General features: G+C 44.4%; 1 protein-coding gene across 2 annotated transcripts in view; it reads right to left on the minus strand.

Moving 5' to 3' along the window:
* Positions 1 to 518: 518 nt before the first annotated feature.
* The window catches only part of Sash1 (SAM and SH3 domain containing 1), a 167,082-nt gene continuing 149,692 nt past the window's right edge, over positions 519 to 17,908 (minus strand). For both annotated transcript variants that reach the window (XM_028764361.1, XM_028764362.1), the window contains 7 exons: positions 17,512 to 17,681; positions 16,272 to 16,481; positions 15,435 to 15,585; positions 10,226 to 10,339; positions 4,884 to 5,995; positions 3,258 to 3,389; positions 519 to 1,388 (listed from right to left, as the gene is read on the minus strand). In XM_028764361.1, the coding sequence (XP_028620194.1) occupies positions 1,125 to 1,388; positions 3,258 to 3,389; positions 4,884 to 5,995; positions 10,226 to 10,339; positions 15,435 to 15,585; positions 16,272 to 16,481; positions 17,512 to 17,681 (2,153 nt within the window). In that variant the 3' untranslated portion in view covers positions 519 to 1,124. The remainder of the gene's footprint in view (positions 1,389 to 3,257; positions 3,390 to 4,883; positions 5,996 to 10,225; positions 10,340 to 15,434; positions 15,586 to 16,271; positions 16,482 to 17,511; positions 17,682 to 17,908) is intronic.

Here is a 17,908-nt window from a genome sequence, read left to right on the forward strand (position 1 = left end):
AATAATTATAGAACTGGCCAAAAAAAATTAAAAACACACAAACAAAAAGAACTTCAAAGAAATGAGTGTAAACTACTTCCCTTTTTAGAAAAAAAAAACTTTCTGAATATCATTACGATGACTTTCTGCAAAGGTGATCCGTTAGCTGACGGATGGATCTGGGGATGGATGGGGTTAGGATTTCATGTAAATACTGCAACACCACGGCCACCGTGATGGCCACTCACTAAAGTGAGTAGACTGAAGGGTAGTCACTACACATGCATGAGAGAACGCGCGTGCCCCTCTGTGAATCCCGACCGACGTTTACTGACTTTGTAGTTAGTTCAGAAACTAAAAGTCAACATGTAACGTGTGCCTGGTAGTCACCCCTAGAAGATAAGCCACGTTAGAAATGAGACTGTTTAAAAAAAAAAAAAAAGGCTATTTTTGCTGGAAACATCCCAAACGCGTTAGATGGCAGTCTAAGCTGAAGATCTGGAACTAGGGTTAAGTAAGGGTTGTGGACACTAGATAGATAACTGGTTAAAAGTTTATATTAAGGCAAATAAAAGCTAATTGCTAGAAAGCAATTAAAATGTCTCTCGTTTATCTACAGGAGAGGAGGACTGGTCTGTTCTTGACAGAGTCAGCTGTTGTAGCTTTTGAACACATGAGCATGGTCAATAGTATACAGTAACTCCAGAGTCTGTTGCTTTGGCCTAGCTAAGCCCATCGGGCTCGGGCATCCAGTCGGATGACCGACAGATGCGCAAGGGCGCGATCAGACACGAGCAGGCTGCCTCGTCCTCCTAGCCCTCCGCCAGCACAAAGACAGACTGGACGCACAGTGTTTGCAGTGAGTCGGCATCTTGGCTCTTTCGCGTCTGAAAACAGAACTAAGTGCTTGTCTTGCCTTTGGGCATCAAAGAGAACCACATTGATTTCCTCAAGGGGCAAGGGAGGAGGCCTTTTCCGGAAGAGAGGGTCCTCAGTTCTGAGTCCTAACCCTGCAGTTTGTGAGCCCCGAGCGGGTACTTTTCTTCCCAATCAGGTCAACCCCAGCAGATATGGAGGGATTGTATCGGCTTCCTAAGCACATTGAAAGGCTGGCTCTTGTCCACGGAGGGCCACGGCAGGCCTGGCTACATGGCCTCAGGGCTTGGTGGCAGTTTGAAGAGTCTGGCGGCGGATATGAGTTTCCTTATATGTCTCTCCTCTGTGATGCCGGCCTCCTGAAGGCAAGTGTGGGACAGGGAAGGCACTTGGCTCAGCGTGCTGAACCCTGCGTCAGAAAGGGCGCTCGTATACATGGGCAGGCCGATGGAGATGAGCCAATCCGACAGGGACGCGACACATCCAGGAGAAAGGGGCTTTCGGCAGATTTCCGTCAGCCCACCACTCGGGATCTGTAGAAAGAAGGAAAGCCATGTCATGAAGATTGCACAGGCGCCGTGAGTTACCTTTTGTATGGCTGAGCTAGACAGTACTGCACTACGTCATTGCCAAGAGATGTCAAAGTCAACATTAAGAACTTTGCTCAACAATGTAAAAAACTTTTATGGAACTATCTCCAGAAGATTCCAAAAGGAATTTTCGGACTTGATCAAACCCCAGTTACATGTGTAAGGCTCCAGGCTGTGGGTATTTACCTTATTTATTGCTCTTTGTCTCCAGGAAATCTCTCAACTAAGGTAAACTACAGAGACCAACTTGTATGACAGTGTAAAAAAAGATACTCATGGCTTTTATAAAATGTATTTTCTACTGTACTTTGACTCTATATTAACAACCAGAAACTTAAATATTTAAACATACACCATTAATCAACAATTTAAGACCTAATAATGTTGAACTGACTAGGACAGAGAAAAGGACCTTGGAACCGTATCACTAACTACATAAAGGACGTCTTTCTGAAGGAGATCTGTAGGGCGTTAAAAACCTACACAATTTTGTACAATTGTGCATGTACTCAGATTCACAAAGGCATGGAGGCCAGAGGTCAGAGGTCAGAGGTCAGAAGCCAGAGGCCAGAGGTCAACTTTCCATGATCTTACTCAAGAGCTATCCATCTTTTATTTTGAAACAGGGTCTCTGGCTTTCATCTCGAACTTGCTGAGTCAGCTAGGCTGGGTGCTCAGTGAGCTCCCAGGATCCGCCTGTCTCTCCCTTCCCAGCCACACACAGGATCACAAGTATGGGTATGACATGGATTTTTTTCACACAGGTCCTGGAGATAAAGCTCAAGTACTCATGCTTATGTTCTTTGCTCGCAAGCCCTGATTTTGTATGATCTTGATGAAGTAAACTCTCACCAGAGAATAAATCCTCAGGTATTATTGGAACGTCCACAGATATGTTTTAAAGCAAGCTGCCTTTCACTATATCATTTAAAATAAAAAGAAAGGAATAAACTCTAAACATTTATGGATATGTAATTGGCTAAGCCATAGAATAAAAACCTTGAAATCTTGATAACAAAAAATAATTTTACTAAGACAGATTCATGATCTGATGAGCAAACACCATCAGGCTTAAAGCCATATTTTTACTATTGCGAGTGTGTACAGAAATGACTAGTTTAAAATTGAGAGGTAGAGGTTTTATATACTTAAGGCATACAGCATGGTGTTTAGAGAAGTGCAAAAGTCATACAACAGCTAAGCCAAGCTACTTAACAAACATTAATTACTTCACTAATCCGAATGCCTTTCTCTTGTGTAATGAGAATAAAAGCTGCGTCAGCATCTTCTGCCGAGGATATAACACACTGTTGTCAACTGCAATCTTTGTGGGATGAACACAGAGCTCCTGAATGAACTTACTTATTTAGCTAAAGTTTGGTGTCCTGTGTTTAAAAACAGGCATCACTAGTGCTGAGATATGATGAATTCCCCTTTTGTTTTTCTAAAACTGTCTTAGACTTGGGGATCTGAGAATGTTCCTGTAATCTCAGCATTGAAGAGGCTGAGGCAGGAAGATCACAAATTGAAGGCTAACCTAACTATGTCTCTAAACAAATAAAAAAGCAAAAACAGAGAAACAAACAAATAATAATGGGTTTGTAGTGGAGCTTAGTGGTAGAGTCCTGTTCTAATATGCATAAAACCCAGAAAAATAAAATCCAAGTCTAGGTTGACAGTATTATTTTCTCCCCAGGTGTCTTTTCCTAGGGCTGTAGCAAGTCTCTGTGTTATCAACACCTACCAGTAGTGATCTTGTAACTAAATATATTTCAGAAAGCTATGCGTCCCCCCAAAATATGGGCTGCTCACCGCCATACGATGTTGCTTCCGAAGCAGCTTCACCCGGATCTGGTCCATATTAGTGGCAACATCCCTCTCAGGCTGATCTAAGTCCTCTGCGTATCTCTGTACCAGGGCTTCAGGGATCCCACAACGACCATGCTTGTGGGGGAAAGGGAAATGTGGCATGAATGGTGGTCCAGACATATCCCACCTAAGATACATCCAGACACATCACGCCTAAGATACATCCAGACACATCCCACCTAAGATACATCCAGACACACCCCCACCTAAGATACATCCAGACATCCCTCACCGAAGATAATCCAGACATCTCCCACCTAAGATACATCCAGACATATCTCGACCTAAGACACATAGCTGTCAGAAAACAACATCCAGAGTTTCAGCTCAAAAGGAACATAACCTCTTTATTACTGGGGCAGATACTTAAAAGGAGCATACTTGTATCTTCACCTTACAAGAACTGATGAGCTCTAAAGAAATATTTCAAAACATAATCAGGACAACACAGTCCTGTGTTTTTCAGGCCAATGCCTTAAACCCATTTTTACAAAATTCATTTCCTTAGTGTTGTTGAACACTGTCCCCTAACCTGTAGAAAGCCAAACCATTACTCTACAGACACTATTTGCCCTTCATCTAAGAATCACACCACTAATCACCAGGCCACATTACAAACTCTGCCTATTTTCCCTTCAAAGGTACACAGTCACTGAGTATCAAAGAAAAGAAGGAACGCCCCGGGGGTGAGGGGTGGGGGATGGGGGAGGTGATCCTGGGGGATGTCCATGATCATAAGGATTTAATAACAAGGACTCTTGGGGACACATTATAACAGAAGATGCATTTCCAGAAGAAAAGTAAAGCCACCTCTATTATTACTGATTTATCTTCAAAGTCACTTTGGTGTTGCTAGCCCTTTTCTCTTTGCTTTTCAAATGAGAACTGTATTTCAGTACAGATATAAATGTTTTTGGTGCATCAAAGATTTTCATATTATGCCCCGCCCCCTGTTATGTATAGATATTTGTATAATTGCTGTAGTACACCTGAACTCTGAACTGTAAGGGCGCTACAGTTTTCTATATGTGTTCCTGTTAATTGTATTTGCTTACGACAACCTGTCTGTGAGTAGATAGATAATGCAGGTTATTTGAAACTCCAGTTAAACTACACAGAAATGAAGACACAACCTGCTGTGGGATATGCACCCAAGATTTGAGTCTCTCTCGCCCATTACACATTGAGGCCAATTCTGGTGCTGATCCTGTTCTCTGTAAAGCACAGTTGCCACAAACTAAAACCAAGTAAGAGGAAAAGAAAACCACGAAGCTGTGTTTGTATTTAACCCAGGGGTAGGAGGTTGTACTCCCAGCTCACAGAAGCCATAGGCAGAGTGTACCATGCTGTCTGTACAGCACACGTGACCCTGGCCTTTCCTGGCTCTTATCTGAGTGGTGCACACCTTTAATCCCTGCACTTGAGAGGCAGAGGCAGGGAGTTCAAGGCCAACCTGGTCTAAAGAGCAAGTTCCAGGGCATCCGGGACTATAGGAAAACCCTGTCTTGAAAAACCAAGCCAAAAAACCAAAAGGAATAAACAGGGCCCTGAGGCCCAAGCCTTGGATACCTTATCAGAGTAGGGCTCCTCAGTGAGATCAATGCCCTCAGCCTGCAGCTTGTTCTCAGTCAGCATCTCTAGGTCTACACCCCGGACGCAGGAAACCTTCCTGCTCAGCACTGGGCCCAGCTTTACACCGTGCTCCTGCAGGCTGGTGCTCTCAGGCAACTCGGCCAGCCAGGGTGGAGGTCTCGTGCAGACTGGGCTGCCCGGCTCAGTCCCCGAGGAAGACCTGGGCTCCCTGGGAGAGGGGCAGTCACTGGGGCTGACGGGGCTGGCAGGGCTGGCCTTCTTCAGTGGCAGAATGGGTGCCTCTGAGCTGGGGACCAGGTGCAGGCCATTGGCCAGGCGCTCTCGGCTTTTCTTGGCTGGCACAGGCGGGGGCTGCGATGGATGTCTGGACTGTGTCCTGGTCTCAGGGGCACTCTGTTCCCCATCCACCCCTTCTTTGGTGCCCAGGGAGTTGTGGTCATGTCCTTTTCTGAGACCCTCAAGAGACGTCCTTGTTAAGCCAGGTTTAGCAGGAGGCTGAGCCTCAGAATTTCTGGGTATACACTGAGGAGGAGCTACGCCAAGGTTAGAGGCCACCGTAGAGCCATCCAGTTTCTTAGCCTTCGTTTTTGGGGGGTCAGAAGATCTCTTGCTTTGGGTCAGAAGCATCACATCTTCTGCAGTGGAATCTTGGCCTCGGGGCAGAACCTTAGAGGTGCAGGCAAATGTCTTCTGTGGCACTTCTGGTACATTCTTAGGACAGGTTTCCGGCATCTCGGTAGGCACATCCTTGCCAACATCAGCATCTCCCTGAAGGTCATCCAGGGAATGGGATCGGGGCCAATTTTCCACAGGCTCAGGATCCTCCAGCGTTTCACAGCTGCGACAGATGGACACTGGGAGGCTCCTTCGGTTTTTATTCAAACCAGTCACACAGGGCACGTTACAGCACTTGGCAGTGTCCGGGGCTAGACCTCGTCCCAGCCTGCCCTCCTCTCCCTGTTTGCGAACCTCCCCTGACTTTGTTAAAGGCAATGTTGGGTAGTTGCCTGGCTGACTCCTGTTGAAAGACTTTAAATTGGACTCCGTGGATGACTTGGTGGGCAGAACGCTGGGTTTTTGAGTTTTGCCTGTGAGAGGAGATATTTTACAACGACATTTTAAAGTCAATGAAATTGATGCACAAACAAGGGCTAGGGGACCAACAAAACCATCACACATGACGCTGGAAAACAAGTAGGTGATTAGGGACCAATTTTTATTTTTATAAAGAATTCTAGTCTTATTAAAGTACTTATAGAGACTGAAACTAATTGTTATGTGGAAAAGAAACGCTTGATCAAGCAGAAGCAGAAGGCTGGAGCTAATGTCTATTCCAAGCTGCTTTTGGTAAAGAAAGACTGGCAATGCACTCAGAAACCAAGCTGTAAGATCTCTTGTTTGGTGGATATAGTTTTCTGAAGTCATGGTTGAACTGATTGCTTAGAATGGGGTCTATGAATGGTACCCACAAAGGGGTGATCAAAAGAAGAGAAACAAAACTTCTAATTGTTCTCTCCTTTAACCTGCTCTTCTTGAATAAATATACCCAGTAACAAGGAAGCAACTTTTGATATGGACCAGTAAACAAGCCGAAGGGAGCGCTTCACCGGAGACCGTTTACAAAATACTTCCTCAGATGCTTCTAGCACAGTTACTGTCCTGGTTAAAATGAATCGGGATTGCTAGCTGAGCTATCAGTCCGACACAAGCCACCAACTTGATAACTCTTGATTTATATTTACTGTGCAGCTGCTGTCTGACAGGCTTTCCTGGGAACATACTCTATGTAGGCTCTGTGTAGGTACCAGTAAGCTCATGCACATGTGTGCATGTACACACACACAGACACACACGCACACACACACAAAATCAACGGTGCTCTGTCTCCTCTTCTATTAATAAGAGATTTGCTGTGTCCCTAGTGGCTAGTCTGATAAACCTGAGAAAATTCCAGGTAATAGAATATCTAAGCCACATGATTATGTTACTCTAGAAAAAGATGTAAACACTACACATTTTTGGAAAGTACAAAGAAATGGCTGTGTCTACCCTCTGAAAAGCTAGTAAGTTATTAATTAACTAAGACTTTTTTTTTTCTGCTACCCTATTAGTAAACATCCCGAATTCAGCATTTCAGTTCAGAATCCTGACTTCTCCATTAAGTAGCATGACCCTTTGGATGTAATATACAAACTGCAGCAGGGAGAAATCAGGCTGGGGGCCAATTTGATAGGGAGGGTTAAAAAAATGGGTTGGATGGTGCCCACTCAGTAAGGGAATAGCTACTTTAGAGCAAGTGAAGGTATTCTTTGATAAAAACAACAACAACCACCTTCTCTGTATGAGGCAGTCTAGATGAAGAAGGAAATAGAACAGAAAGAAAAAGGCCCAGGGCTGACATTCCAAGGGCTTTGGCCCTTCATCAGCAGGGAAAAAGTTTCCTCCCATGATTTCACAGCTTTCTAAGCTCACTCAAACCTCAAACTGATAACATGAAGTGTTGCAGGCCAAGACCAACTGCAGACCCTAAGGCCGGCAGCTGAGAACGGCGCTCTTCTCACTGGGAGTTTTTATTAATGAGGCCATCCTTTTTCATGAGACTCACATCAGCATGTGAAATATTTTCTGCCCTGCAAAGCACAGACCCAGCCAAATGGTGCCTGTCCTCCATTTGGAAGAAGTTCATACTATAAACTCTGCCCACCTGGATTTCTACACTGATCAACAGCAACGCGCTAGCCCTTTCTTGATAGGTTGCTATTCTCTCGATACATGCAGAGATGTTACTGTTACTTCTGAATGTGCTGGCTATAATTCCTAATTAACAGAAGAATCACTACAGCTAAATGCAAGGAGAAAATACCTCACTGAACACATCATTAAATCAACAACAACAAAAAATCCCCCAAACCAGTTTAGATGGAAAACTCTTTCTTATTAAAATCCATTGAGTTTAAATAGATTTAATGTGTTTTTCTCTTATTACCTCCCAATATGAACCTTATGTATCAATGCCAGGTTCACATTCTGTTTCACAAAGGAAGAGCTTTGAGTTCACCCTGAAATCAAAGGATGGCTCACCAGTTTATTTAATTCAGTTCTTCAATAGATATAACTGAATTCTCCTGGGCATTAAAGCCTTTGGCATTGTTATCTTTCTTCCATACTAACCCAGCACTGCTGGGGTTAAGTTTACCTGACTGCTACAGCTATAGAAAAGTTATTAACAAAAGCAGAACAAAAGCCTTCCAAACGTACCCAAGGATTTGCTGTTTGCTAAAAATGATGCAATGCTGGGCTCCTGGATGTGTTTTGCATTGCATTTTAACCAAGGCTATCTAAATGTTAAGCATCAGAGGACCCAGTTATCCTCCCAAATTGACAGAGCTGATGGATAAATATCTAGGTTCCCAATATGCTTAGCAGTGCGAGGCAGGCAATGTGTCCAGGTGCAGATGCAGAGGTGAGGGCTTGCTCTAAGAGTGTGGCTGGTTGTACCACGAGAACTTGAACTCGAGCCTTTATTTACTTTACCTTAGAACCAGTCTGGATGCCCGAAATAACGCTCTCATGCTATTTTTTTAAAAGCACTGTTGACATTAAGAAACAACTTTTTAGGAATATAAATAAAAGTTAAAAATATCTCTCTGGGTTCCCTGAGGGACAAGCCTGACTGCATAGGGGTTGATGTCAAAAGTATCCACTCTCCAGGAAAAAGACATTGGGATGGGTATGGCCCTCATGCCTCACTGGACAACGACAGGGGGACCAGAGCCATTACAAGGTCCCCTTCAATTACTGGAGGTCAGGCCTCTATCCCCACCTTCACAAGATTAGAATCGCCACAGCCCTTCTATACTTAGAGAAGGGAGGAGATATCAGGGGCAGCCCTGCTTACACACTGAAGGCCTAAAATCAGCCATAGGCCTAAAATCAGCAATAGGCCTGTCATTCATGCATACTAACACCAAGTCTTGGGTCTCAGTGGAAAAACATTGAAACAGATGGCTATAAGCTATTGTAAACAGGCAGCTTTTGTGGAAATTTACCAGCCTGAGTAGTCATAGACCTTGTAAATAGGTAGCCTTGGTGGATAATACCAACTTAGATAAGGATAAGCGAGTCATAGGGAGAGTCATAGTGACCTGTCCCCTGAACCTTCACCCAGCAGATACCCGGTTCTGATGATATCTGTATTTCCCCTGAACACCCATGCTCCCTTCCCCATGTCCTGCCTTTTTGTGTTTATAACCCCTGTGTGAATGAGTAAAAATTACAATTTGAAAAAATAAATTATATATATACATATATATATACATATATATACATATATACATACATATATATACATACATATATATATATATATACATACACATATATATATATGAAACAACTTTTTAGGTCCACCGCCTAACACACAGATCTAAAACAAAGATTACAGTAATACCACTAAAGATACTAAGCCTTACCCCATGTAATGTGTTGATGCTTTCTATTGTGTCCTAGAAAACTGTTATCCAGGGGTCGTTAATTGATTTCACAATTCACTAACAAACTGGAACCTACGGCTTGCTTCAGTAAATGCTAAGAAAGGGCCTAACTTGTTACTACCAGGTGGGAATCCCAGTAGCCACTAAAGGCTATGAAACCTGGGTATGTTTTTGATATAGCCTTCAAGTGTTCAATCAACAGAGATGAACAGAGATGGTGGTATGAACCCTTCACCATTGCTTCTAATCTTGTAACAGTGGAAACTTGGGGGACACCAGAGGAAGCCGCAGAGTCACCTGCCATTTAATCTTTCTGCTTCATTCTGTTTAAGACCTTGGCCCTGTGTGGAGGAGGCTTTGAGAGTTACATATTGATTGCTTCCCAACTGTTAAAAGATAGAAGCCACAAATAAGACATACAGCCTTCTAGTCACCCTCTCTAGGGGTAATTGCCTCTGGAATCAGGCTGTGTGGCTGCAACATACGGCTGCTGGGGTTCCCTTGATGGATGGTCTACCTGGCAAATTGCTTTCCTTGTGGGCCTAATCATTCCCAGTACTGAGATGTTAGTGGTGTCCATGTGACGAAAAGGGCACAGGAGACACACAATTTAGGTTTTATGGCTTTGGGTATTTTAGACAGAATTTATAAACGTCACAAAGCAGGCAGGAGGACTAAACAGAGGTTACCAGAAGAGTAGAGGGGAACAAGGCCAGGAACGGGAAGATGGCCACTGGCTTCATCTCTGTACGAGAATGGAGCCTGTGGAAACACTTGAAATCAGGAGACACTGAGGTAGGTTCTGGTGGTCTGGGCCAACATTACCATTTTCTAAGTTCTCGCTGCTTTCATAGCATCCAGAGTCTCGTGGGGAACGTCCACTCAGGCCCTGGCTGTCCACCAGAAGCTTCTCCTGAGAGCCAGACTGGTCACTGTTACCTGGAGGATGAAAATACAGCATGGTGTCATAAGGAGCTCCAAAGTCAGCTGGATTTTCCTCCTTTGCAATTGACACATGTTAAAACTGAACTAAAATAAAAAGAAAGAAAACCGAGCTTAACCGGATCAGAACACTTCTCTTTCACGTCATGTATCCACCATGTGAAAGGCCACAGGGGAGAGAAATACAGAGTGTGCTACTGTGGTACTGGAGGAGGGCCCTGCTGAGAAACAGCACCATCAATGAGAAGCAGTGTGTGTGAATGGGGCCTTTACAAGGTGGGTATGATCAAGTGTTTGTCAGACACTTGCAAGACTTGTACATCGAGTTATTTAGGTTACAGGCTCTCCAAATTTGGGAGCTTGTATAAAAGTATCAACTGGAATATTGCTTTATAAGTATTGGGGAGTGTTGTTAGCCTATGGTAACAATATGTGGCCAATTGTATTATCTCAGTCAAAGGAAGGCTGATGAGAAAGGAACTGACGCTATACAAGGAGAAACAAAATCTTTTGTCTTCTGCAATGTTCAAAGTTTCCTTTGTCTTTACCTTTCTCTTTCTGCTTTCCTCTCACCTGCTCACTCCAACCACACACACAAAGGCAAAAATCAATCAATCAATAAACCAGGACTATGATGCCTTTTCTCAGGACATTAAAATGAACATGTGGAGAGGCTGAGGGCTGCCACGTCACGCATGTGCTGGTGGGGGCCCCACCGTCGTCTTTCCACTTCCTGTCTGTATTTCTCAAAGGGAAAGCATTCTGTAACATGTACAATGCCGAAGAGGATGTCAGAACACGTTTTTAAATTATAGACCAAAGAATGTCAATTATCAAATAATTAGTGGGTAAATTAACAAACTAGAAGCATATGAACAAATCCCACCCATCCCCCTAAAACAACCCCAAACTGGAACATTCTATGGTGATGTCCTCATCCTGTGGAAGAGCCTGTGGATTTGGATTGGCCTTTGCTTTTGTCTAGCATGCTATTTAGGAAAACGATCTTTGGAAATGAGGGCTTCTAGCTGTCCTTGAGTACCCCATGAAAGGGATCTCATCTGTCCCTGTGGCAGCAGTTCAGTGTACAGAGCAGCAGAGCAGACTGCACACTAGAGCCAACAAAAGAGAAACGTGACCCATGCTGCTGCTGAGAAGTGCATCCTGGGACCCCAGCCTTACCAGGCACTACAAGGTCCTGTTGTTACAGAAAAGGGAAGGATCCCTCTGGTGCTGAGATCCACGGTACAATTGACAGTCATAAGGAAGACATCTGACAGGGGGCTAGAGCCACCACTTTCACCAGGGAGAAGGTGACTCTTTTATGTGTCTAAACTTTTCTCTCAAACTCATTAACTTCAATGCCAACGTAGAAAAGACGAGACTGTGAGGAATAAGCCATCATCAAAAGAGCTGAAGTCCCATTTGGTCATGACCTGAAGGGACTCAGCAAGCTTGGTCTAAACTGCCTCCCTACTGCACCCACCCACACAAGTGAGCCTGCATAGGTGAGCATGCTTTCGGGCTGAATATGCAAAGACACTGAGATCCTCAAATAGCAAAAGCAATGGCATATAAGGGCACACACCGGTTTCTAGAAGGTACTTTTCTTAGGACTAAGGAGAGGGAATGGGACTCCTGGAGAGAAGCCCCTTCAAAGGGCTTACCGGATTTCCTACAAAGCAGACTAGTCATCCATTTTATTTCTCTCCATGCTTCCTGCATACTTCAAATAAACTTTAATTAAGAGTCTTACAAAAACAAACAACACATCTTCTTTTGAGTCAAGGTCTCTCTTTCTCTTTGTGTAGCCCAGGCTTGCCTGAAACTTTGAGTAATCCTGCCACACTTGTTTCAATGCTCACTTCCCTAGGAAACAGTAAACTGAGGCTACAGGGGGTTGCCACCATGCCCAGCTTCAAAAGGCTGTTTCCACTGAACTGTACCCATGGCGGTGACTAAGAAGGCAAACTCTGTGTATGGATTTTACTATAATTTTTTTTAAAGTAAACAATTTTAAGAGTGTTTTCATTTAGAGGAACTAAAAGAGTCTGAGGAGAAGCGAGCTGACTGACTTTTCCGAACGGAAGGCTGAGTACAGACTACCTTTCCTCGTATGTGGGAGACACTGGGAAGGTTTGAATTACAAGCAATACTGGAGATAAACTTAATACTTTCAGTGGAAGTGCAAGCTAGGAAAACTCCAAGATGTCCCTTCATATCCTCAAGAACCTCACTTGATCTCTCTCTCTACTGCAAACAAACTGAGTTTGGCAGAACACTACTGTGCTTCTCTAAGTTATTGAGGTACTTGGAAGAAGTATTTCTTAAATACAATGAATTTAACTACATTGGATAGAAAACTCTTACATCTCTAGGCTGCATCTGAATATGGCCTCTCAAGAGTAATTACAGCTGCTGAGCCCTTTCCGGAAGCCTTTGTTTCAAGATCAATAAAAGGAAATACCGTTTTAAGTATCAAGAGAAATTCCAAGCAGTGCAAATGCAAAGACCCAAAATGGGATTTATAAGCAAGAGCCTGCCTGAGTCTCCCCAAGTTAACATCCTATGAAATAATTCTAGTACAAATCTTAGGATCTGAGCCAGGGACGATGGGTCTAAGCCAATGTGTTGTGTCAAACTAGGCTCAGATCCCTGCCTATATGCCGGCTTTAGCTTTGCTCTTCTGATAGCTGAATGAAACAAGAAATGTAATGGACGATGTATATAAGCCAGCTGTCCTCCGTAAAGAATAAACGACATATAATACGGAGCAGATGCGGTTCAGAAGAACAGATGGTTCTAATTAATTCATATTGATGAAGAAGTTCTGCCGTACCAGTCAGTCACTAGGCAGGCTGTTTACACAGCCTGGCCAGAGACCCCGGGGTATCTCTAGAGCAATGGTTCTCAACCTTCCTAATGCTGTGACCTTTTAATACAATTCCCCGTGTTGTGGTGAACCCCACAAAAATAAAAAATTATTTTTGTTGCTAGTTCATAACTGTAATTTTGCTGTTATGAATCATAACATAAATATCTGTGTTTTCTGACGGTCTTTGGCCATTCCTGGGAAAAGGTCATTTGACTCCCAGAGGGGTCACAACCCACAGGTTGAGAACCATTGCTCGAGCAAATCAAATGCTACAGAGACCTGGTCACGAAGCAGTGTGGCAAGTAAGAGGACATTCTCCAAATCTAGACTTGAAGGCTGCCTCTTTACTTGCCTATTAGTGACTTTTTCTGATGCCATGAGAAAATGCCCTCATAAAAGTGGCTGAGGGGTTCATTGGGGACGTAGGGTAAAGTCCATCCTGGTGGGAAACTGTGGGTGCAGGCATTTGAGCAGCTGGGCCCATGGCATTCAGTCAGCAGCAGAGAGATGACAGTTAATACACAGTTCACAGTCTCCTCTCTAGTCCAAGGACCTCAGCCTATGGCATGGTGACACCGACAGCAAAGGTGGGTCTTTCCACTTTAAGGACCCTCAGCTACACAATCCTTCACAGGCATGCCCCAAAGCCAATTTATTCTAGATAATTTCCTCACAGATGTGTCCAGAGGCTTGTCTCCTAAGTGCTCTTAATGATGTCAAGCTCACAATTATCCAGCACGTCTAAGGTTCAGACAACAATTGATAGTGTTCCTTTATGTTATTGGTAATAATTTAAAGAGTGAATTTACCAACACAGTTGCTTCTTTTTCTCTTGAGTCTCATATAGTAAATGCAAATGTCCCTCAGTTTACAATAGTGCACTCGATACTATAAACTAAGATGCTAACTCCCCTAATCCACTGAACAGACTCTCCGGCAGTCTGGGACACTGCAGAGTGTTAGCCGTTACCCATCGTGGTCTCAGAGTTGACCAGGGCTCCAGCTCACTGCTATTGCACATCTCTCTAGGTGTGCAGACTGCATGCTGCTTGGCCAGACAAAGAACAGGAACCAAAACTGGAAGTATAGTTTCTAACAACTGTGTATCACTCTCCTGGCATCAGAAAAGCAAGAAAACCCTAAGTTGGAGACCATCATTACCCATGGTTTTGATGTCTCTTCCAGTGATAGAAATCCACTGGCTACTTACACCCTGGAAGCAGAGCACATAAAAAAAAATGCACTTGAATTCAAGAACTGGAAAGGATATACCCTCCACTTTTAAGAATGTTTTTTATGTCAGACTGAAGAATAAAGACCATGATAAGCCTTGCTTAGCAGGGCAACAGCAATGGACTCAACAAAACCCATGAATGTCCTGAATTCTGTGCAAGTAGTATAAAGAATAAGCTCCCCTACTCAATTTGGGAATTCCTGCTCCATGCACTCACTTCAGAAAGACACTCCCTTCTTTCCTGGAAACTGACTGGTTTATTTATTCACTACTAAGCCTATTCAGTAAAAAAATAACTCATGATTTGGAAAATAATTACCCCTTAGATGGGCAAAGAGACTCCTAAATGGTCAGCCCCCCCACCACCACCTTTTTTTTTTTTTTTTTACTCCTTAACCCAGGGATTTTCTTCCCTTTTTTATTTTCCCCTAAGAATTATTTATTTATTTTATGCATATGAATACACTGTAGCTGTCTTCAGACACACCAGAAGAGGGCATCAGATCCCATTAGAGTTGATTGTAAGCCACCATGTGGTTGCTGGGAATTGAACTCGGAACCTCTGGAAGAGCAGTCAGTGCTCTTAATCGTTGAGCCATCTCTCCAGGCCAACCTAGGGATTCTTAATGACCCACTGATGGATGTATGTTCCAGTGGGAACAACAGGGAACCTACTGGTCCCTTCAGAAAGGCCCTGGCACTCTTTTCAAACGATATTAACAGGCATGTCTGTTCTGTGAACTGTTTTGTCATAATACAAAGTTAACCTTGGCTTTGGCAAGAAGACCAACTGGGTGACTCCAGGTACCCTAAGCATATGATGACAACTTATTTGAGGCCCATTGCTGCCAGTAATAATCATAATGATATTGCTGCTGTTTGTCTAGCTCTGTGTGTGTGTGTGTGTGTGTGTGTGTGTGTGTTTGTGTGTATGAGAGAGAGAGAGAGAGAGAGAGAGAGAGAGAGAGAGAGAGAGCGCTTACTGTCATATTCCTGTAACAGCTCCACTGCCGTCAAGAGAACAGCTCTGTGTTCTGGGTCCCTAATATTTAATTCATCTAAATCTTCTTCCTCCAGGAGTTTGAAGGTGTCCAGGTCTTCATAGCCATTGAACAGGAAGGTGGGCATGTGTTCCTGGAAGGCAGAGAGAGAAGATGAAAGTAAGTCCGTGGGCCAGCCGTGTGACCCATGTCACACAACCGGCCTTACACACCTCAGACTTTTTCCCATAGTCCTTCTTATGCACATTAAGAGATGGGTATCATTTGTAATATACTCTGGGCCTCCCAGGCTTACAGCTCAGTAGGCAGATAGGGCTGTATAGGCTCATTCACAAATGGCTTAAGAAGGAACTAACTCCTTTCTCACCATTTGGCCTGTGGTGAGAAGACTTCCCTTTACATCAGAGCAGGGGAGGCTTACTAAAATCCAACTTAGCCAACCCTATGAATTTCTCAGGATCGAGATGTTTCATAAGTTGAAAACTAGAACCCACCACTGTAGCCATACTCTTTTAGAAGATGCTGGGAGTCACATCCAGGGAGAGGTGAGAAGGCAGGTGCCTCATGATCCCTGTGAGCACAACACTTGGATTTCTGTTTAGAGTCCTCCAAAAAAAGCAAATTCTGATCTAGGGCTTATGCTGCGTTATCGCCCTTAGTGAAGGACAAGGGTAACATTAGAATACTGGTAACTATTTTTATAGAATACTTGTGACATTAATGGGTCACACCTGCAAGGTGACCTACATCACTTGCCCAGTTTAGAGAGAGGACAAGGCGACAAGGATACGTATGTGACAAGAGTAACAAGTGACTGACTTTCAGGTTGATCCGATCCAGGAGATCCTCCACAGACTTTGGCTGGGATGGTCTTCCCTTCCTCCGCCTCCTGGTAGGGCGCTTGGGCTTCTCCTCTTCCTCATTTAGCACATCCACATAGATGAACTTGAACGTGCCGACTTTGTTGTTCAACAGGCCCATCCAGGTACCCATGGGCGGTTTGCTGATGATGTCAATGATATCTCCTTTCTGTGGCCCGGGGAATAAAGATCTTTCCGTTAGGCAGATTTCTAAGCCTGAGCAATGACATAATTCAGATGTTTGGGGAAATGCTTCATGGTCAGGATTACAGTCCCAGCTTCCTTCCTACAGAATCTTGTGTGCATTTATACGCATGTGCCACGTATACATGTTGATATGGGTGTGTGCACATGTGCACACGTGGCAACCGGAGGTAGATGTCCTGTGGTTTTCTCCCTTGTACCCCATCTTACTTTTGAGAGTTCATCAATTGTTTAGACTGGTAGAGCTCTGGGGAATACCCCACCTGTCTCTACACCCACAGCACTGGTTCTCCAGGGGCTCACCACCACCCTCAGCTTTTCCATGGGTGCTGGGGTTATGAACTTAGGTAGGTATTCATGCTTGGTGTACATGCATGTTACTGACGGAGCCATCACTCCAGCACCACAGGCCACCGTTCCGAGTGACTGAGACAGGATAGGACTGAGAGACTGATGGGTGACAGACAGAATACTTTTAAATGTGCTAGATGCCATGCTGACCCCAGGTCACAACCTTCCCCACCTTCTGCTCAGCAGGGTTGAGCAGGCCTTATCTGTCACCCAGGCTGTCAGTCAGATTGGAATCCTTGCCCCCAGTCATAAGAGGGTGTCCCCTAACCTGTGGCCACATCCTATAAACTATGTCCCATTACATCTTTAGGTCCCACATAAGCATCTCTGTATATACAGAGAGCGGTTGTTCCCTTCAGATAAAGGAAGCATGGAAGGAGGGGCACGGAAGTTCTAGAAGGAAGCTGGGGGTCAAAGGGTTGGGCCAGGGAGGAAGCAATGGTAACAAAGAGTTAACTCACAGCTTCCTCACCCTTCATCATGGTCTGGTTCTATTTTATTTTCACTAGAAAGGAGACCAGTGTGGCCAAAACATGATCTCGTCTATATGATAAGAGTCCAGCATCCACTGGCAGGGAAGAGAGAAACATTTCCCGGAGACAAGAGGGCCTGGGCTAGCTGCCCAAGACGAAGGGCAAGCCTACCTTGAGCTTCAGAGAGTCTGTGTCATAGGGACTGGGGGTGAAGTCAGTGTGTACACGGGCACGCCCACAGAAGGGACCCCGATAGGGTGGCTCTTCATCATCACCGTCTTCTGACTTGACACTCTCCCTGTTGCTGGTGGAGGAATCGGTGGTGCTCACGGTCTGACCACCTGAACAGGGAGAGCAGGAAGCATAGGGGATTAAACACAGCCTTCCCAGGTGGCAAAGATGAAAGGCACCAAAAGTACTGTGTATCAGAAACGGCCCAGGAAGGGAAGCTATGAGCCACCACATTCTGACAGGATCACAGCCAGGCCTACATGTGAGCCTTCTGTTATCCTAATCCAGTGCGTAACTTGACTGGGGACTCCCAGCACCCTGTCATTGTGACAGGAAT

The sequence above is a fragment of the Grammomys surdaster genome, unplaced genomic scaffold (genome assembly GCF_004785775.1).
Source record: "Grammomys surdaster isolate TR1022 unplaced genomic scaffold, NIH_TR_1.0 143, whole genome shotgun sequence".
In the NCBI taxonomy this organism is placed as follows: Eukaryota; Metazoa; Chordata; class Mammalia; order Rodentia; family Muridae; genus Grammomys; species Grammomys surdaster.